This window comes from Triticum aestivum, chromosome 1B (assembly GCF_018294505.1).
Source record: "Triticum aestivum cultivar Chinese Spring chromosome 1B, IWGSC CS RefSeq v2.1, whole genome shotgun sequence".
Lineage (NCBI taxonomy): Eukaryota > Viridiplantae > Streptophyta > Magnoliopsida > Poales > Poaceae > Triticum > Triticum aestivum.
In genome coordinates, this window is record NC_057795.1 from 136440435 (window position 1) to 136462459 (window position 22025).

Here is a 22025-nt window from a genome sequence, read left to right on the forward strand (position 1 = left end):
ACGCTGACGGGTCTTCTGGAGCGAGCTGCTCTCTCGGAGGATCACCGTTCATTAATGGGCACGGTGCTTGAGAAGATTTCATCCGCCACAAGTGTGTTGAATGAAGCTTTTACGAGCCTGCTCAGAGGCTTTGAAGTATGTAACGAGATACGTAATTCTTGATTGTGGCACACGCGCTAGCTATGCTCCATATGGATAGTAGCCCCTGAGACTCTGGTTGCCAGACCAAGGTGGCAGACGGAGGATCACATCGTTCAGTAATGATCATACTGTGTGTATGCACAGGTGGCTAAGGGTCCGACAGCCGACCGGTCCATTGAAGTCGCCGAACTGAGGAGGCAGATTGGAGTTATTGATGTCGATATCACACTTGTGAAAGAGCGGCTTAACGAGTCACAAGGTATGTGCTCTACTTTCCTTATTTTTGATAGGAAAAATTGAGAGGGGCATAATGTTGATTTGATATGCTTGGACTGTAGACGGAGCTGCTGCCGTGGAAGCCCTAAGGGCAGAACTTGCCTTGGCCAAGGCCCGGGCTAGCAATGCGGTAGGCTGCTCATCGCCGAAGCGAAGACAAAATAGCCGAAATGGCTGTGGATCTAAAAAACGTCGCTAACCGGTATGAGCTTCTTGAAAAAGAAAATCAGGTGAAGAAGGCCCTTGATGCGGCCAAGGAGACGCGTTCCGACATTAGGGATGCGCAGGAGGAGCTTCGACAGGCCGGAGAAATCACGGCTGGAAACCCTTATTTGTTGCGGATGAAGTTTTTGGATCCCAAGTATGCTCCTCTGGACCGACGCTGGAGCCCTGCAGACGCGTATGCGGATTTGGCGAAGAGTACGGCTGATGCGGCCAAGTTTTTCGAGGATCGAAAAGATAATGAAGTGGAGAAGCTGTTCTGGTCGCAATTCAGTGCTCCAACGCGCCCATTGCCATTGAGTGAGAGGATGGCCGCTGTGGCCGAGCTTCATAGACTGTCCGGCCTTGCAACACGGTCTGTAATAGACCACCTATGGCCGAAGGAGCCTAAGCTGGACAGTTATTTTGGTTTAGTGCAACAATTCCTTGGTGTCGTATCGTGGATCGATGCCATGAACAGGTCGGCGTGTATAGAGGGTGCACGGATGGCTCTTGCCCGCGTTAAAGCATACTGGACAGACATGGAGGCCACCATCATTGCGACCCAGAATCCGGCGGAAGCCAGGATCCGGCTGAGCAGTACTTGGAGCAGGTAACAGAAGGTGCTCGCTTAATAGAGGCTCAGTGTTCGAAGAATGTCATGTTCGAGTGACAAATCGTTTTATTGTAAAAACCAATATTATTGTAATTATGGAGGCTATGTTTATACTTTTCGCCCGAAAGTGCTATTGTGCCTCCTATGCGGCCGTTTTATGTATATGTGTAATCTGAAAGTTAGCAGTCGTTGGCTTCAGCCCCCATGCATACAATGCGGGGGTGTTCGCAAAAATATGTGTAATCACACTTGATCCAACGTCTTGGTCCATTAAGGAGGTGATCGCATGTCAAACTAGGCAACCGGACTATACAGATGTAACACTTTCACTTAGCCATAGGAGTTTCATGGTGGACCTTCGCGTGCATCCGAATACGGGCGTGTGTGCACATGGACGGGAAACGGTCCTTCGTTAATGCGGAGGAATCCTAAAGATTCTGATAAGTCTTCGAGTGATTGAACAGTCTCTCGCTATATCATGACAGTCAGTTTTCGGCTTTCTCTACTGAGGTGCTCATCCGGAATAACCAGGGCACAATCGCAGTAGTTCTCCTTTGGCCGCCTTAGCCGATAAGAACGAAACGTATGGCGGCAAACCCAGGAGCCGGGCAAACCCAACATTTGACCAAAGACATGATTCGGAGTTGATGCATATAAGGCCAAACTCGCGACGCCGAACACTCCCGAAGGTATTCGGACTTTATAACATATACTGGCCTGAGTAACACCCTTTATTATGAACCCTGTATTTCCAGGCACGTGCATTTAGTCTGTCGTGGCGAAATGCCAATAACGGCAGTATCCTCTGTGGGTTTAGTACCCATGGGATGTGTAAGCAACAAAAGACAATAAAGAAGGTTTACACAGGGGCTTAATCTAAAGAGAAACCTTTGAGCGGGGCCCTGCTGCACGTCTGCGCCTTTGTCTCCGTTGTGCCGTGTCCTGGGAGGGTATCGCACGAATGATGTCTATAAAAAGGGAAAACTCATGTAGAAGAGTATGACGTAAGCGTGTGACGGGTTGACTATTATCAATGAATAGCAGAAGTGCAAGACATTGGCCTGTTAATAGGGTCAAGCAAAAAGGTGGGCTTTATTGAATATTTGAAGCCCCTGGTGTCCTCTATGGGATTACATGTATAGCGCCCAGCTCAGGTTTATTTGGGCTGCCGGACTCGTCTAACCGTGCCCGTGGTCTTAACGACCAATAATGCGTTCATATATTAGAGGCCGCTTAGAGTCCGGCTGCTAGAGCCGTCGCATACTCTTCGGCGCGTAAGGAAAGCTCTGTACTTCCGTTAACGGTGATGACGCCACGTGGACCGGGCATCTTGAGTTTAAGGTAGGCGTAGTGCAGTACTGCATTGAAGCGGGCGAAGGCCGTTCTCCCGAGCAATGCATGATAACCACTTTGGAGGGGGGCGATGGCGAAGAGTAGTTATTCGCTTCTGAAGTTGCCTGGGGAGCCGAATATCACCTCTAGTACGAGGGAGCCCCTGCAGTGGGCTTCGACGCCTGGTATCATCCCTTCAAAGGTGGTGTTGCTTTGGCTGATTCTGGATGGGTCTATCCCCATCCTGCGGACAGTGTCCTGGTATATTAGGTTAAGACTACTGCCGCCATCCATGAGGACGCGAGTGAGATGGTATCCGTTGATTATTGGGTCAAGCACGAAGGCAGCTGATCCTCCGTGCCGCATACTAGTCGGGTAGTCCCTGTGATCGAAGGTGATCGGGCAGGCCGACCAGTGGTTAAGTTTGGGCGCGACGGGCTCTATAGCGTATGCATCTCTGAGCGCGCGTTCGCGCCTTCTCGTGGGTATGTGAGTTGTGTGGATCATGTTTACTGTTTTTACCTCTGGTGGGAATTTTTTTTGTCCCCCAGTGTTCGGCTGGCGAGGCTCATCCTCGTCTTCACTTGGTGTTTCCCTTCCCTTTTGTTCGGCATTTAATTTTTCGGCCTGCTTAAAGACCCAACATTCCCTGTGAGTGTGGTTCACAGGTTTTTCGGGGGTGCCATGAATTTGGCACAGTCTGTCCAGGACTTTGTGCAGGTCGGATGGTCCCTCTTTGCTGCCTTTAAATGGCTTCTTTTGTTGACCGAGTCGAGAGCCCCTGAATCCGGCGTTGACCATTGTGTTGTCTGGACTTTCTTCCTTGTTTTGAAGTTTGTTTTTATTGCACTGTGGCTTCCCGTTGCCATCCCTGATTTCGGATGTACTTGGGTCGCTGGTGCCTCTACGGGCCAACCAGCTATCTTCACCCGCGCAAAAGCGGGTCATAAGGCTTGTTAAGGCTGCCATTGTCCTCGGCTTCTCTTGGCCGAGGTGTCTGGCGAGCCACTCGTCCCGGATGCTGTGTTTGAAGGCCGCTAAGGCTTCGGCATCCGGACAATCGACAATTTGATTCTTCTTAGTGAGGAATCTGTTCCAAAGCTTGCGGGCGGACTCTCCAGGCTGTTGAATTATGTGATTTAAATCGTCCGCGTTCGGAGGCCGGACATAGGTCCCTTGAAAATTGGCCCTGAAAGCATCCTCGAGTTCCTCCCAACTTCTGATTGAATTTTCGGGGAGGCTTTTCAACTAGTGTCGAGGTGGTCCCTTCAACTTGAGGGGAAGGTATTTGATGGCGTGGAGGTCGTCCCCACGAGCCATGTGGATATGTAGGATAAAATCCTCAATCCAGACCCCGGGGTCGGTCGTTCCGTCATATGCCTCTATGTTCACAGGTTTAAAACCCTGTGGAAATTCGTGGTCCAGTACCTCTTCGGTGAAGCACAGAGGGTGAGCAGCCCCTCTGTATCTGGACGTGTTGTGGCATGCCGTTGGCTGTTGTTGTGCCTGGTGCTGACTCCGAACTAGTACTTGATCAGTCTGATTGTTTTGGTGACCATAGTCCTGTGCTGGGGCGTGTCCTCTAGATCCATAGATGGACCTGGTCGCGCCGGCCTTTTTATCCAGGAGCTCACGTAAATCGTGTGCGGCATCGTTAGCTGCTCTGTTGCGGTTACGAAGTGGTTGGTCCGGCCTGCTGGCCGTATTGTTCTTCGGTGGAACGGCCTCGTCGTCGAATTCTGGCAGCAGCTTGCGTATTGGATAGCTCTTTGTGTGGCGATCGTCGCCGTACTTTTCTTCAGTGTCTAGCACTTTATTCCATCTGCGATTGAGTGTTTCCTGTGCGGCCTTAAGCCTTTGCTTCTGCTTCTTTAGACTTCTCACAGTGGCCATAAGCCTTCTGTGGAGGTTATCTTGCTCTAAACGTGTTTCCGGGATGATGAATGCATCGTCATCCGGACTGTGCTCCTATCCCGGGGCAGTTTGATGAGTTCGTCCCTTGGGATCACTGTGATCGGGCGTCTTCTCCGGGCTATGTTCGGCGTGACCTGGCTCATCCTGCTCCATCGCTGGGTCCATATGGTCATTGTTGCCTTCGGAGTTGACTGGGGTGTCGATCTTTCTAGCGCTGTTATCACTATTTTTACTGTTGCTGGACTTGGAGCGGCGTCTGCATCGTCGTTTTGGCTTTTGTCTGGGGGTTTTATCCTCCGTTTTGTCGCCGTCGTCCTCCTTAGGCGTATCCACCATGTATATATCATATGATGAGGTGGCAGTCCAGCGCCCCGTTGGTGGTGGTTCTGAATCGTCTCCTGCGCCGACGTCCATACCGTCGGTATCATCGGAGTTGAAGTCAAGCATGTCTGATACATCGTTGACAGTGGCTATGAAGTGGGTGGTGGGTGGGCAACGAATTTCTTCATCGCCTTCTTCCCCCTTGAGCCGGACATAGTTCGGCCAAGAGTCTCCTGACAAAGAGAGAGACTTTAATGAGTTCAGCATGTCGCCAAAGGGCGAGTACTGGAAGATATCCGCAGTGGTGAACTCCATTACCGGAGCCCGACCAGATTCGGCAGGCTTGGGGGTGCGCGGACTGGAACCTACAGTCGGACACGAGTCCGGGGGTCCAGTGACACAGGCTTCTTTGGGGGTGAAGCCGGTGCTCGGCTCTACCGCTGATGAGTGTGCGGCCTCCGGGGCGGGTTCCATCCACCCGTCCTCGGACGACGCGATCTGCCCCGGATTTAGGTCCGGAGCTCCTGCAGGTGCGATATCCCGAGTATAGTCAGACAGTAGGTCTAAGCCGTGCTTGTCCTGACTGTTCGGCGCTCCTGGCGTAGGCCCGCATCCGTCGAAGATCAAGTCTCCATAGATATCGGCCGTGTAGTTTAAGTTTACGAATCTGACCTGATGGCCAGGGGCGTAGCTGTCGATCTGCTCCAGATGGCCAAGCGAATTGGCCCGAAGTGCGAAGCCGCCGAATACGAAGATCTGTCCGGGAAAAAAAGTCCCACCCTGGACCGTGTTGTTGTTGATGATTGAAGGAGCCATTGAGCCTTGAAGCAACGACACAGAGAAACTCTCAATGAAAGCACCAATGTCGGTGTCAAAACCGGCGGATCTCGGGTAGGGGGTCCTGATCTGTGCGTCTAAGGCTAATGGTAACAGGAGGCAAGGGACACGATGTTTTACCCAGGTTTGGGCCCTCTTGATGGAGGTAAAACCCAACTTCCTGCTTGATTGATATTGATAATATGAGTATTACAAGAGTTGATCTACCACGAGATCGTAGAGGCTAAACCCTAGAAGCTAGCCTATGATGATTATGATTGTCCCTATACGGACCAAATCCTCTGGTTTATATAGACACCGGAGGGGGCTAGGGTTTACACAGAGTCGGTTACAAAGAAGGAAATCTAATATCTGGATCGCCAAGCTTGTCTTCCACGCAAAGGAGAGTCCCATCCGGACACAGAACGAAGCCTTGAGTCTTGTATCTTCACAGTCCATTAGTCCGGCCAAAGTATATAGTCCGCCTGTCCGGATACCCCCTAATACAGGACTCCCTCAATGATCCTATTTTGTGCACTTGGTATCCTAATGCAAATATTGTAAGGAGTGCACAAATCATGGGGAGCTTCACTAGTGTCTTTAGAACACTCCGTTGCTCTCTTGCACCTGTCGTGAGGTTGTATTGATCTTGGGGGAGTGATGATCCTATTTTGCGCTTGTTGTCTCCAATTACAAAACTAAATTGTGCACAAATCATGTGGAGCTTCTCTAGCTTCTCTAGAACACTCCTTTGCTCATATCATAATATCTTTTATTCATGTGGCACGTACGATCATTGGTCTAGTTGGTTCAATTGGTATCTTTTGATAGCTCGCTTCAATTGGTATCTTTTGATTGCTTGATTGTTTGTTTCTCTCTTTGTTATGTCTTTGTGGCATATCATTCTTTTGCAATATTTGGGCCTCAATATAGTTTGTCTTCCTCCAAGTTTTTACCCTTGGATATGTCTATTGCATTCCACTCTCTTGTTGAGAAATACACAATTTATGGAGGAACACAATTTATATTAGACTTCTAAGCTTTTCTCCCATTTTGGCAATCGATGCCAATGGGGGAGAAGTTTCAGAGAGTTTTGTGGAGAAGATTAGAGAGTTGTTTCTTCTTGCTTTACATTGCATGGTGATGCATATTTCCTTATATAAACTCTCCTGAAAGTGATTGTCATTGATTACCAAAATGGGGGAGATTGAAAGAACATGTGGTGCCCTCATGTTTGGTTTTGGTAATTAATGACAATATCTATGGACTAATGGTTGCCTTGAGTTATATTTGAAGGATTTGTCCATAGGCTTTTCTTGGAGTCCATTTGTTGGTTTCAAGGAGAGTTTGTGATGACTAAGGTTCTATTCAAGGAATTACCTAAAGATTGGTGATGTGAGAGGCTAATCAAGACTAAGTCAAAGAGTGAATCAAGTTGATCAACACACAAAAGCGTATAATATGTACCGAGAGGGATCAAGTGATCCCATGGTATGGTTGCAGTGTGCACGTTCAAGTGATGCATCATGAAGAGATCAAAGTGATGGAAGATTGCCATCCATTGTGGTGACAATGGACCTGTGAAGATGTGCCGAAGAGTGGCTCACCCATAGTGGAGTATGGGGGAGCAATCTACTAGTCTTCACCGAGCCAACACAATCAAGAAAGGTGGTCCAACTTGAGGAAGTCAAGATCGTCTACAGCTAGCTCAAATGGACTTTGTGCAAGGCAAAGGTTTGGCCTTGATAGGTTCTCTATTTTACTGGTCTCATGGTGGTAGTTTGGAGACCGGGTTATAGGATCGATTGTCGTACTATCAAGGGGGGCTCTCAAGTGAGTAGCTTGATCGTATCATTCGTAGAGAGCTCAAACCATTGCATGATTGCATCATCTTTCTTGGTTCTTGTTTGGTTTTCTCCTTGTGAGATTTGGAGCTTATGGTCATATTCTTGACAAGCTCGAGTTCATCAAAAACGGAGTTCACATGCTTCTTCTATTGCTTTTTCGGTGTTGGAGGTTTTACCAGTCTTATTCAAGGAAGGTTCTCACCTTTTTCTTATGGGACTTTTTTAATTTCCTTATTATTGATCAATATTGTGTTAGCCTTGTCGCTAGCTTTCCAACAAACTTGGTTTCGTTGAATTCGGAGTCCGTTTGCAGAAGTTGTGTCAGTTTTGGTGTCCTTAAAAAGGTTGCAGCGGTACTACCGCTCATGGGAGCGGTACTACCGCTTGGAGGGGATGTAATTTTTTACTACCGCTCTTGGAAGCGGTACTACCGCTTGGAGCGGTATTACCGCGGATACTTCCGCGGCTACTTTTGCTCCGGACCAAAAAATCGTCATAAGTCCAGTGGTGGTAGGCACGGATGTATTTTTTTAGTACCGCTCGTAAGCAGTAGTACTGTTACCCTTAGCGGTAGTACCGCTACCCCTAGCGGTAGTATCGTGAGGACGAGCGGTAGTACCGCTCCAGCGGCTCTACCGGCCTTTTGCCTCCTCGCCGTTGTTTTTCAAAGGGCTTCCACCGCCCTAGCAGTAGTACCGCTCCCATGAGCGGTAGTACCGCTCTGTGCGGGCTGTGAACATAATGGTTGGATTTTTTCTCCACCTATAAAAGGGAGTCTTCTTCCCCAATGAACCTTATCCTTTGAGCTCGTGTTCTTTCCCCATTGTTGACCTTCTTCGAGCTTGCTATATCTCAACCCCTCCATGGATTCTTGCTAGTTTTGGGGGGAAAAGAGAGAGGAGATCTAGATCCACATTTCCACCAATCACTTTCTCCTCTATGTGAGGGGAACCCCTTGGATCTAGATCTTGGAGTTCTTGGTGTTCTTCTTCTTGTTCTTCCTCTCATTTTCTTCCCTAGCATTAGTTGCTTTGGTGGGATTTGGGAGAGAAGGACTTGGGCACTCCGTGTGCCCTTGCCATTGCATTTGGTGCACCGGTTTGAGTTCTCCACGGTGATATGTGGAAGTTACAAGTTGAGAAGCTTATTACTCTTGGGTGCTTGGTATCCTTGAGCTTGTTCCTCTTGGGTGCTTGGGCGTCCTAGATGGTTGGTGGTGTTCGTAGCTCAATCATTGTGGTGTAAAGCTCCGGGCAAGCGTCTGGGCCTCTAATTAGGTTGTGGAGATCGCCCTGAGCAATTTAACGGGTACCACTGACCGCCCCCCAAGGGTTGCCAAAGTGTACGGGTTCGGTGACCGCCCTCTAGGGTTGCCATTTGTACGGGTTCGGTGACCCCCCTCAAGGGTCCCTTAGTGAAATCACGGCATCTTGCACTGTACGAGGGCGTGAGGAGATTACCGTGGCCCTAGTGGCTTCTTGGGGAGCATTGTGCCTCCACATCGCTCCAAACGGAGATTAGCATCCGCAAGGGTGTGAACTTCGGGATACATCGTCGTCTTCGCGTGCCTCTGTTATCTCTTAACCGAACCCTTTACTTATGCACTTTACTTTGTGATAACCATATTGTTTCTTGTCATATATCTTGCTATCACTTAGTTGTTTATCTTGCTTAGCATAAGTTGTTGGTGCACATAGGTGAGCTTAGTTGTTGTAGGTTTTGTGCTTGACAAATTAACCGTTAGGTTTATTCCGCATTTGTTCAAGCCTAAACCGTAATTATTTTAAAGCGCCTATTCAACCCCCCCCCCCCCCTCTAAGCGACATCCTCAATCTTTCAGTTTCCATGCGAGAGGGGCTACTGTGGACACGGACATTTCATCTGAGAGATGATCGGATGTTGTCTCTGGACTCGTCTGCGGACGTATAGCGGCTCTAATTAGCATATTCCTGTTGTAGATGCTCTGACAGAAAAAAAAATTCATATTAGCACACACGACAATGCTTGGAGTACGATTAGCAACGCCACTTTCATATTTACTCTGAGAATCAGTGAGATGCTCACTTTGCTCATCAAGGTTACATTATTACAATTAATCGTGTTTAGTACAGCTTGAAAGCAAAGAAAAGCATATATTTAGAGACATACATAGTGCCTGACCATAGACAAGTGATTGACGTTCTCGCAGCTAGTCTGCTTAGCTCACCTTCCTGGTGCAATAGAAAACAAGACTAAATTCATGGAGATGAAACTGCGAGCTGAACACCTAGACATTATGTAGGATTCACATGATCCCGGACCTGTAATCTTCATGCATCTCCCATGTTGAGTACAAAAAGCAGCACTTGGCAGTGGGTTTGAGCCTGCAACTCCAACACCACCATATGAATGAAGCTTTTCGCTTGATCGAATATTCATGGCCGCATTTCTCGATTGACGATTAAACTAGTCCAAGCTGAAACTGATTCGGTTCACTGCAGCAACAGAACAGAACAGAACAAGTCATGAAGGACGCACAAGGCGAGGAATTTCTGAAATAAACTAAGGTCTAAAAGTGTACTCACCATTCTACACCATCCATCTATGCGCGCCCACCCGTCAGCGCACCAGAACACACCTTGTGCTTCTAGCTGCGATGAACTGACCAATGAATACCCCGGATGAACCTGTTCTTCATCTAGTACCAAAGTCTACATCAAGAAGCACTGTTGACTGTGTCTTCTATCGAGCACCCCTGACCAGCAAGGATATGGCTTCAACTTTAAGGGGGGCAACACGCAGACTCGAACTCAGACCAAACAGGAATGTCACCTCTATGCTCTTCCTTCGCCGCCGCCATGGATCGCTCACTACCAAGTCGTTGGCATCGCCGCTACTCACCCAACACCCTTCGCCACCATGCCAAACTTCTGACCATTCTCTACACCACCACAGCATGGAGCCACAGGGGTTTTGGTTGAGGGATGGGTCCTCAGCTCTCCGCATTTCGCACATCTCAGCCCACTTGTGCAAAGTGTAAGTAGATGGAGAGTTGCTTTTATATGTTATATTTCCCACTTCTCTTTCTTCCCTTATTAGGTTTTTCACATTTTCCCTTCGTTTCCCTTTCTCAAGAGAGCCCAGCAGAGTAGGATTTCCAGAGCGCGGCACTGAAGACGCCATGCAAACCAGATGAGCAGCATTTTCCTTTTGTGAAGAAAATGCCAACCATTTTGCCGGTACCTTCCATGTTTTATCTGCTAATAAAGAGACTGTCAACAAACACTGTAAGCACTTCTCACCATTTTGCTAAGATAAATACTTTGCATTATGATACCAAAACTGAGAACAACACTAGATCGGACTACATCACACACCATATGAAGGAAGGTTTTGCTTGATCGCATATTCATGGTCGCATTTTCCGATTCATGATTAAACTAGTCCAAGCTGAAGATGATCCGGTTCACTGCAGCAACGGAACAGAACATAACAGTCATAAAGGATGCACAAGGCAAGGAATTTCTGAAATAAACTAACGTCTAAATGTACTCACCATTGTGCACCACGCAGTTCAAGAATTATATAATCCTGGCTTTGTTACAAAAGCGCCCGGAACAGATTGCATTCACCGAACAATACCGTTACTTTCATCTGAAGGAGGATTTTGGCCTGGTCAGATTTCATGGCAGCGTTTCACGATTGATCGGATAGTCTAAGCTGAAGATGTTTCAGTTCACTGCAGCAAAGCAAGAGTACAGAACAAGTCATAAAGGAAGTCACACAAGGTGAGAATTTCAAAGATAAACTAAAATCTAAATGTACTAACCATTGTGCGCATGCAGTTCAAGAACCATATAATCCTGGCTTTGATACAAAAGCGCTTGGAACAGATTGCATTCACCGGACAGTACCGTTACTTTTATGGCCATTGCAGTGACAGAAGACAACCTGAACTAACCACAACTTCTGCACATACTTTTGCTTCCAAGGAGGCTGATCTACAAAATAAATCATTGTGTAATTTTAATAGGTTTTAATCATATAACTGAATGGCGTTTCATAATTTACAAATAACACAATACACATACCTTATTAATTCAGCTTCAGTCTAGCACACTGCAGGGCGCACACTTCATTAATCCAACACAATGGAGTCTGCTACTATTTTCCCTGTTTTACTCTTCTTTCTTTTGGTTCTCTTGTTCCCTTTTTTCCTTTCTTTTCTTTTACAAGAACCTAATACTCCCTTGTTGGTTTCCCAATTTTAAACACGACTATCAGGCAACCGGTCCTATTTCTGAGTAAGAAAGTTTGTAACTCGAAATCCAACAATGCCGCTACCTTTTTTTTTTCTTGAAAGAACATGATACAATGACACAACTACCCATTTTAAAGGTACCACACAACAATATGTGTTAACTTTGAATGTTTGGATTTTTAGGTAAAAAACTTTTTTTTTCTTTCCTTTTCCTTTTGCCCTTTTTTTCTTTTTCCCTTTTTCTTTTTTTCTTTTTTCCTTTTTTCCTTTGTCCTTTTTCTCTTTTTTCTCTTTTTTCTTTTCTTTTTTTTTTCTTTTTTTTTGGCCAGAAGAATGAAGAGATTTCTACAAGGCTATGAGAAAGCTCAAGTCCAGGACAGATCCCTGCAAAGTAGATTTAAATGAGGTAAGAAACACTTTACATTTTGTTGTTATAAGGAAATCTCAACCAAAGCAATATGACTTGGGTGTGACCTGTGGCTTACGAAGAAACAAGGTAAATATCATGGATTAGCTTTATGAGGTATAAAGTGTGGACTTGCATATACATACCATATCTGCACAGGGAGGTGATGCCACCCGAAGAAATGAAGCACGCACTATGTGTGAATGCAAGGGCAGAAGAATTTGCGACTCCATGGCAGAGGCCTGCAAAGTAGGCTGAAAACGACATGGTTCAGATTAAGTGAGGCCATATATGCATCTATGATGCAGGGGATAGGCGTAATAAAAGTTTTCATTATCTAAAAACCCTTGAAATTGGTGGAAAGGGTTGGATAAAAATGAGCAAGCATTTGTTCAAACTGAACTTTAGTATTCAGTAATGGTCCATGACAACTCAAAACACATGAAAGGCAAACAACGTGCAGAACTGCTACGTATGGATTAAACTTATAAAGCAGGTGACTATGCATACACTAACCAGTTTATGTACATGGAGGTGCACATGGAGGCATTTGCACATGGATTGCCAACTTCATGAAAGACATAATTGGGTCTACAAGGCAAGGCTAGAAGAATGTGCGCATCCAAGAAGGGCTCTGCACATACAGAATATTAACATGTGTGGGTTAGTCAGATGAAAATTGTAATAATGTGGTGATGCAAACATAAAGAGAATTTCTCTGGTGCTTACGAACTTAATTTATTAGTAAACACAATAGAAATATTTGGGTAGGAACCGATCAGAAGTTCTAACAAATAACTTGTTTGTTACAATTGATTGAAATTCAACATCTCTTATTATTGGAATTGTTCCCTTCTACCTGCTGGACTGCCTTTTTTAGCTCCTTGCTGCTGTCACCACAGACATGTAATGCGGGTGAACTTAGGAGGTCGTCTAACAGTAGGAGATCCCATATTGTTGGAGACAACTCGGGAGGCCATCCTTGAGAGAGATGAGATCATGGAAAATCAATGGAAAGTGGTGGGAGTTGGGAATGGACACAAGCAAGGAAGTATTTGTTCAATTTCGGTAGTAACCAGAACAACTCAAAACACATGAAGGGTAAACTTCCGACGTAACCAAATTAACGAGACACGGGCCACACGGCACAACTACGGGTTAAATTTGTAAACAATGCATGAAGTGAAGTATGGGAGTAATGGACGATAATTCATATACTAACCAGTTTAGCAATGGATGGGTGCTATAAAGGGGGATCTTCATGGGCAGCAAGTTCTGGAACTGTGCTTGGACACAAAGAACTGGGTCTACAAGGCTAAGCTAGAAGAATGTACAAATCCAAGAAGAGCCCTACACATAAAAAAGATTAGAACAAGTGGGTTATTCAGATGGCACAACAGTGACTTCGGTGGAGCAAACAAAAAGATAACTACGGAAAGTAATGTAAATTTGTGGGTGGGAACTAGGAATGTGTACAAACAAGGAATTAATTTTACCTTGGATTAGTTGTAGCCTTTGATTATCGGAATGATTCCTTTTAACTTGCGGCACTTCCCTTTTAGCTCCTCGCTGATGCCATTAAAAACCTCTAATTTCCATAGAGAACTTGTCAGGCCGTCCTTGGGCAGAGATTTGACAAAACAGACAACGCCCGATCACAAATTCTTGTAGAGGGGTTCAGGAGGATGTCCTTGGGCAGCAACTGGACAGTCTCTGATCTGCAATCTCAAGCTTGGTTAGCCCCTCGGGGAGGCGCTGCAGCTTCTCTCAGTCCCAGAACTCATAATCAGTTAATATTTCTCCCTTTTCATACAGATACCACACAGAAACCACATAATGGATTTAATTCTTTCCCTTGCAAATTTCCATTTCCCTTTCCTTTTGTTGGGAGCTACTACTGCCATGTTGATTTCCAAATATGCAACACAACTATCAGACAAACAACCCTACACAATTAAAATTACTACTTTTGCTGTGAAAGAACGTACAACAACTACACAAACACCTCACATAAAGTCACAAGACTACCACACGTGCGGACACTGAACAGATGGAAAGCTTTACTCTCTTTTTTAAAACCATTTCCTTTCTTTTCCTTTTTTTCTTTTTTTTCCTTTTTCCTTTTATTTTTTTCTCTTTTTCTTTTTTTTCTCTTTTTTCTTTTTCTGTTTTTTTTTAGCTTTTTTCGTAGAAGGAGAAAGCTCTCCAAGGCTATAAGAATGTACAACTCCAAGACAGATCCCTGCGAAGTAGATTGAAAGATAACATACATCATTCAGACTATGCAGTAACATGTAATCCAAAGTAAACCAAAATGTCTCAACGTGTGGGGTCACCATGGATTAATTTCCAGAGGGGTAAAGTGGTGTTCTTACATATACATACCATAGTTATGTAGGAGAAGCCACACAAGGTCATGGCGTCCAAAATTGTGCATGCAGAAAGTTCTTCAAAGGTAGAACAATTTTTAGAGCTCCATAGCAGAGGCCTGAATGGTAGATTGAAAGTCACATTGTTCAGATTATGCGGTAAGCGAAACAGATAAAATTAAAATGAAAATGTTTGACGTGTGTGGGATCAGGAAAATGTGATGGAAAGTGGTGGGAGTTGGGGATGGATGCAAGCAAGGAAGCATTTGTTCAGTTCCAACAGTAAGTAGAACAACTGAAACATATGAAATGGAAACTTCCCGAGGTAACCAAAATAACAAGACACATCACAATAAACGATGGTCAAATTTGTAAATGGTGCTGAAGAAGTGGTGTACGGGAATAGGGGGTGATTATTCGTATATATACTAACCATAACCAGTATAATAATGTGCGGGTGCAATAATAATCTGAAACCTTCTTCATGCTTGTAAGGGCAGCAACTCCATGAACTGTGCTTGGATAGAAAGAGAATTGGATCTATAAGACTAGGCTAGAAGAATGTACAAATCCAAGAAGAGCCCTGCACATTCAAAAGATTAAAACAAGTGGATTATACAGATGGCAGGACAGTGACTGCGGTGAAGCAAACAAAAAGACAACTAGTCTGATGCTTAATTACGAGATTAATTATGGAAAGTAACATAAATATGAGGCTGGGAAAGTGTGTAATGAGTACAAGCCATCAAATGTCTGTTACCTTGGATTAGTAGTCGTTGTTGTAGTCTATGATTATTGGAATGGTTCCTTTTAACTTGCGGCACTGCCTTTTAAGCTCCTCGCTGATGCCATAAGGAACCTCTAATTTTTGTAGTGAACTTGGCAGGCCGTCCTTGGGCAGAGATTTGATGGCAGGACAGTCTCTGATGTCTAATTCTTGCAGAGAACTTGGTAGTCCGTCCTTGGGCAGCAATTGAATGGCTGGACGCCACCAGATGCGTAATATCTTGAGGCTGGCAAGCTTGGTCAGCCCTGCAGAGAGGCGCTGCAGCTTCTCACAGCCCAAAAACTCGAGTTCCTGGAGGGAACTGAGGAGGCGAAGGGCCTCCTCTTGCTCCTCTGTGAAGCGCTCCACCTCTTTGTTCCCCCAAAAGATTAATTTGGTGAGGGAGGAAGAGAGGAGTTCCCAGATGGGCGCGGTAAGGACTCCCACCAAGTCATCTGTCCAGAGACGCTCGAGTTTGGATGAAGAGGAAGGAATCTCTTGGTCATGCGGTTGTGAGGGCTCTGAACCAGTGAAGAATTTGGGGGTTTCAGTGACTTGTAATTGTGTGAGTCGGCCCTGGGCGACGAGAGGCCACAAGCCGTCGCCTCTTAGATCCCCACAGTTATGCACGGTTAAATCGGTGAGAGAGAGGAGATTTGAGAGGGGAACCAGCGTCTCCATGCCCTCCACGCCCCACAGCATGAGTTGTTGCAGGGAGGTCGGGAAGGGGAAACAAGATGAGGCGGAGGACGAATAGGACGAGAGGAACCTGGGGCAATCATATATCTCCAACGAGCGGAGGGAGCAGAGACTTTGGAGAGGACAAAGACTCTGGAGCCCTCCTCCGTGTTTGCTGTCATTCCCAAGTGAACCGGAGAGTAACCGCAGCTCTCTGCACTCAATGATGCTCAACTCCTCTAGTTGCCGAGGCAGCAGCAGCAGACCTCCTCCTCCTGCTGCTGCATCTTCTACCTCCTCCCCTCTTGTCTGATGGTGCCTTTCTTGTGCATACTCAATTACAATTTCATTACATGGAGATGATGTCGTCATCTCTGTCTGAAGCACCTCCACGCCAAGCTCTGTTATCTTCTCACAACTTCTCACTCCCAACTTAGTGAGCTTCGAGAAATGAGATAATAGTTGTGTCAGTTCCTTCCCATCAGCACCACACTCCTTGATCCCAATATGTTCAACTGGAAGCGGGCATTCAGTATTATAGCCTTCACCTTCAAACAGCAGCAACGAGTTGCTCGTACCGGTTATCACGAGGAACTTGAGAGATTTTAGCTTTTGGAGGTGAATCAGTGGCAGGGGAGGGCAGTTCTTCACCCACAGCCCTTTCAGACCAGCTAGATTATGGAAAGCCAGCCCATTCCACAGCACGCCATGCTGACCATCTTTTCCCTCAACTTCCAAACTCAATTCCGCTCCGTAGTTATTTGGGTAAACTAGCTGCTCAAATACTGATCCTGCTTGCCTTATCTCAGCAGAGCACAGAGCTTGAGTCCAAGGGATTGGAGGCAATGACGCCAATTTGGGGCAGCATATAATCTTGAGCTCCCGTAGTTTAGGAAACCAAGACATATTCTCATCATGCTTTGCTCGATGGCTAGTAGGGTGTGAAAATGGCAATTCGACGAGTTCAGGACAATCTATAAAGATGACCACCTCTAGAACGGAGAACAAATGACAAGGTTCGTTTCCAGCCCATTTTTGTAGTTTTGGTATGTTGACTATTTCTAGCCTTTTCAGAATATGGAAACTTTGGCTTGAGACATGACTCTGCCACCCTTCACCAGCAACGAACCCCAGCTTCCCTAAAGGGGGAAGGTTGCTCCAAGATACGTCACATAGGGAAAGAGATTCTAAATTTTCAACAGAGAGGTACCTGCCCAACCATGATGGGCAATTAGCACCTCCATGTCCTCTAATGCATAGGTCTTGCAGATTACTGTGTGGTACGAGACTTTCAATGACATGTTCTTCTTGTTCTGCATTCCTGTTAGGTCTATCAATACACCATTCTAGTATTAACTTGTGCAAGTGGTTTTTGTCTATCAGTTTTAGTTCATTTGCCTCGTCTTTTTTCTGCACCTTTTCGAGATTATAAATGCCAAGTGATCCTCCAAGCTCTGTCAGTTCTCCTAGTTGACTTAGTTCAAAACCCTTGGTTTCTTTTCCCACTTCAAATCTCCTCAGTTCCTCTAGGAATTTAAGTTCCCCAACCTCGCATATGCTAGAGTGAAGTTTAAGACTATCTTCCGGCACAACAAAATGACGCAATTTTACAAGGCTGCTCATTTGACTTGTTGAACCAAAGCTACCTCCCCAACTTTCAAGATCAATTACCTCTAAGTGATAAGATCTAAACAATGCACTAGGTAAGCACATGTCCTTATTACGAACTGATTTGATCCTTAGGTAGCGGAGATGGACAAGTTCTGAAAAGTCCAGCAACACATCATCCACAGAATACAATGCACCAGACAGAAAAATAGTGCGTAAGGCTCTAGCTTCCCTAAATAAACCCCTAAAAGTTTTGGCAAAGTTTCCATGGTATTCACCAAACAGCACCAAAGTGCGTAAGTTCTGAACTTTCAATCTTTTACCTAGTGCACTCAAATAACTGTTGTATTCTTTAAAAGTGATTATATCTTTGACATCAGTATTTTCTACAATGATGGACAAGTGACGTACGGATGCAGGAATTTGTATGGACCTTATGTTAGAACTATATATGCAAAGGCATTCATACGATGAAACCTTCACAGCCAAGTCATGTAGTAGATCATGAATAACATAACGAGGACCATTTTGTTTCTCATTCTTTCTAAAGAATCCATGATTTACCAAGTCATTTAAATAGCACAGTGCAACATCTTCTGTTCTTTTGGCCTGATCATGTGACCTTATAATGCCTAGTCCTATCCAGAAGTGAGTCAACTCTTTGCTACCAAATTCATAATCTTCTGGAAACAATGCACAATAGGAAAAACATTGTTGTAGATGAAAAGGGAGAAAATCATAGCTAAGCTTTAGGGCAGGCATAATGTCAATGTCGTTGGTCTGTAATTCCCATTCTCTACTTTCTGCAACTCTTGTCCAGTGGTCCAAGGTAAGCTGGTTTCTTAGTAATCTACCAACTGTTTTTGCTGCAAGAGGGAAACCTTTCAATTTTGTTACTATTGTATTCCCAACATCACGTAATTCAGGGTGGTCTTCCCATGGTCGTTGGTCACCAAATACACATACTTCGAAGAAAGACATAGTATCCCCATGACTTAGACGTTCCACGTCGATTGAAGAATTAGTTGTGGTGACCATACTTGCTACCTTTGGAATTCGTGTAGTGACTATAACCACATTACCCTTGTCTCCATTGTTATGTTTTAATGGAGCTAATAGTTTTTTCCACTCATCCTCATGATATGTCCACACATCATCTAAAACAAGCAACAACCGCTTAGATTTCAACCTTTGTTCAATTAACTCTTGGTTGCTAGTATTAACCTTTTCACCATTTACTTTAGGGATCTTGTTCACAATCTCTTGTAGCAACCTATCTGCATTAAAATCGAGAGAGACACATATCCAAACCGAAACTTGGAAAGAACTCTCTAGTTCTCTAAATATGTGTTGTGTGAGTGTTGTCTTCCCAATACCACCCGGACCAACAAGTGGAACCACAGTAAGTTCACTTGTACAATATTTACCATGTGTAATATCATCCACGATGTTCTTTTTCAGACTATCTCTCCCAAATAACTCAGGCTCTACAATGTTTGGGGTGGTTTTGGGTCTGTTCATGGTAGTGTCTTGGTTAGGGGTACGATTAGAACCCAATAGCTCTAGATTGAGGATGGTGGAGACCTTTCCACATAGGGCTTTCAGCTGCTCCACTATTTCCATCATCTTTTGGGACATCCCCACCCTATCAAATTCCATTTTGGGAGTTTGCCCTACATGATTTGTCTGTACTGCCTTGGACTTCCAGGCGCCACAAAGGAACCACCGTCCACTCGCTGCCATGTTGGACGATTCCAACATGGCATCATCATCGTGAACGGACGGGAAGGAGTAGCATGTCAAGTTCTTACTGATAATGTGGGCAGTGCTGCGAGCACGAGAAGCGACCTTGGAAATGCATCCACCGTTGTTGGTTGGTGACGCTGGTGGGGAGCTGATTTGATGCCTGCCGCGAGTGCGAATGCTACATAGGCATCCTTGTTTGCCACCTTCTGCTTCATCGTCAGGATCACCATGGCTTGCGCTTGCACCACGCGAACATGAGGCCGAGAGCCTGAGTTTGTGAGCAGTGTCCCTGGCGGTGTGCCGAGCATTGAGGAGGAGGCCATCAATGCAGCCCTGTGCATCCAAGTCGGCGGCGGCGTGGTAGGTGCCGTCGAGCGCATCCTGGATGCGGAAGTAGTCGAGCTCGTCGAGCACATCGTCCGCCCCGTACGCGAGCTCCCCGAGCTTGTGTAGAAGCTCCTTGAGCGCGGGGCTGCGGAATTCCCTGCCCTGCGCGTTGTCGAGCATCCCCTGCGCATAGAGGAGCTCCATCTTGAGGGCGTCGATGTTGTGGCCAAGCCCGGCGCTGGCCGCCCATGACTCCAGCAGGCCGTCCGTGACCGGGGCCAGCGCCTTGCCCAACACCCAGAGCGCAGCGTCCACGGCGAAGTCCATCGCAACGCCAGCTGAAACCATTTCGAGATGCAGATGTTAGTTCTTGTTGCAAAAGTTTGGGGACTAGCATGAAAAAGTATGTATGTACTACTTACGAATGTGAATCCGGCGTGGCTCCCTGCTGCGAAGACGACGATGATCGAGTTGCGACGGAATTCGACCGGAGTTCCTTTTCTCTATATTGTTTTGCCGGAGCTGGTTGCGTGGAGTGGGTATATGTAGGCGCGTGCAGGGAAGATGTCGTGGGAGGAGAGGCTGGGATCAACCATTAGCTGTTGGTGGAGCATTCCTTTCCTTCGTTTGATTCTACTAGCTAGCAGCTGCTGGTGGAGTTTTCCTTTATTTGATTCTTATCCTTTTCTTTTCTAGAAACAGGCACCGCTGTGACAAGTTGAAGAAGACACCAAGGCATCTCAAATTCTCAAGCAACGGCAAGCACAAGCACCAAACCCACACTTGTTTCATTGGCATCGCATCGTCTACTCTCTTTCATATGCCTTTGTTAACTCCTCGCTGTTTTAACGACCACCAGCGTTTAATTCTGTAACTGTAAGTGAAGTTGGGCAACGTCCGAATGGCTGCCCAGCCAGTCCTTGGATTACTCAACCTCAGACTCTGACTCAGACGCCATTGTAATTTGCAATAATGCACAGAGGAACAGACCAATCCTTACCTGCGAGGCTGGGAGGCCAGCTGTGCTCCCGACCCGCAGGAGCATTCCGTCGAACACCTCCCAGACACCACTTCGAGGCCACCGACGCACTGGAAAGGGAGGCGGAGGACTGGTAGAGCGGCTAGCCGACGCACTGGAAAGCGAGGCGGGGCCGGTGGCGAGCAGGGAAGTTCGGGCTGAGCGGGAGGCCATCGGTGGGTGGGGGAGAGTGATGACGACGCGGACGCCATTCGCGAGCGAGAAGATCGAGCCGAGAGGCCGAGACACCAGCGTGAAAAGGCTATACACGCGAGGCTGGGAAAAATGTATTTCCAGTCAATTTTTTATCTCATTTTTGTGGTTTTTCTAGGGCATATACGTTGTTGATAAAATAATTTTATTTTAAAGTCTGTCACGTGATTTACATCTGTAAATAAAATACGTATATAATATGTTATCTCCATTACTCCTTTCTATCCATATTAATTATCACCAAATTAATACAAAGTTGTACTAAAACAACCGCATAATGTGTGTGGTAAGCAACCTCGAAACACACAATATCAACAAAAAGTTGTATTCCAATGACTCCCGAATCCCTAAAATAATGAGTATATATAAGATGCACTAATCAACCGCCTCATCATCCATGTCGTTTGCTGCAAGAGTAATCTTCGTCTAAGCGCACCCATAATTTTCATTGTTCCACAAGGCCTACCCGCACTGTAGAATCTCCCTGTGACAGAAATGACAAGTGCAACATGGGGATATGGAGAAAGACCATGCACACCCTCATCCACACTGATCTTCAGCGGAGACTGAATGAACAGCGAATAGATTGGAATTTAGAAAATGTTTTTGCTTGTTCTTAGTCACATTAGAATTTCTAAGCACTTAGTTTATGCCAAGAACGATCGATCTCCCGTTGAGGCCCATTCAAAGTAACACCTTTTTTTAATCACAAGAATCAATAATACATTACCTCGCCTGGCCTAGTGAACATATTATTACATCATGCTGACAATTTTTATATCTATATGAGTTTTATTTTCTTTCTTAAACTTCTTGTTCATAGCTTAGTTTTGCCACTTTTTTGTGCTTTGTTAGAGGTGACTATAGAGGAGAATATTTTCCGAACTTCAGTCTTGATGTGAACATAACTAGAGATCGTGCCAATATGGTTGTGTTCAGAGGGGGCGACTAATCCTAAATCATCAGGTAGGATACATTGTTGGGAAATACTTCCATGCACTTACAGGCGGTTAGGCCACATGCCACAACTGCCATTGTGAAGCTATTCTTTCTCATGCTTAGCCAGAGAGAGGGAGAGGGGGGGGGGGGAGAAAGAGATGATATGGTATGAACTATGAAGAAGTTCAGTAGAGTGACATGTGAAGTGCTTATCAATAAAGCGGGCATCACCAGAGGAGTGCAGGATCAAG

The 22025-nt window shown here is 45.8% G+C and overlaps 1 protein-coding gene across 5 annotated transcripts; it reads right to left on the reverse strand.

Annotated features, from left to right (window-relative positions):
* Positions 1 to 9479: 9479 nt before the first annotated feature.
* Positions 9480 to 20912, reverse strand: LOC123112026 (putative disease resistance protein RGA1). 5 transcript variants are annotated; one of them, XM_044532939.1, is made up of 15 exons: positions 20027 to 20912; positions 15240 to 19942; positions 14913 to 15062; positions 14496 to 14598; positions 13607 to 14352; positions 13333 to 13460; positions 12970 to 13091; positions 12627 to 12744; positions 12257 to 12364; positions 11535 to 12088; positions 11273 to 11444; positions 11000 to 11182; positions 10821 to 10912; positions 10029 to 10715; positions 9480 to 9938 (listed from the first exon to the last, which is right to left on the reverse strand). In XM_044532939.1, exon 2 carries the CDS (start codon positions 19929 to 19931, stop codon positions 15246 to 15248), a length of 4686 nt encoding a protein of 1561 aa, XP_044388874.1. In that variant the 5' UTR covers positions 19932 to 19942; positions 20027 to 20912; the 3' UTR covers positions 9480 to 9938; positions 10029 to 10715; positions 10821 to 10912; positions 11000 to 11182; positions 11273 to 11444; positions 11535 to 12088; positions 12257 to 12364; positions 12627 to 12744; positions 12970 to 13091; positions 13333 to 13460; positions 13607 to 14352; positions 14496 to 14598; positions 14913 to 15062; positions 15240 to 15245. The 5 variants fall into 5 exon arrangements, with proteins under 5 accessions (XP_044388874.1, XP_044388887.1, XP_044388865.1 ...); XM_044532952.1 differs by lacking the exon at positions 12970 to 13091 and having other exon boundaries at positions 11273 to 11439; XM_044532930.1 differs by lacking the exon at positions 12970 to 13091 and having other exon boundaries at positions 10029 to 10700.
* Positions 20913 to 22025: the final 1113 nt, after the last annotated feature.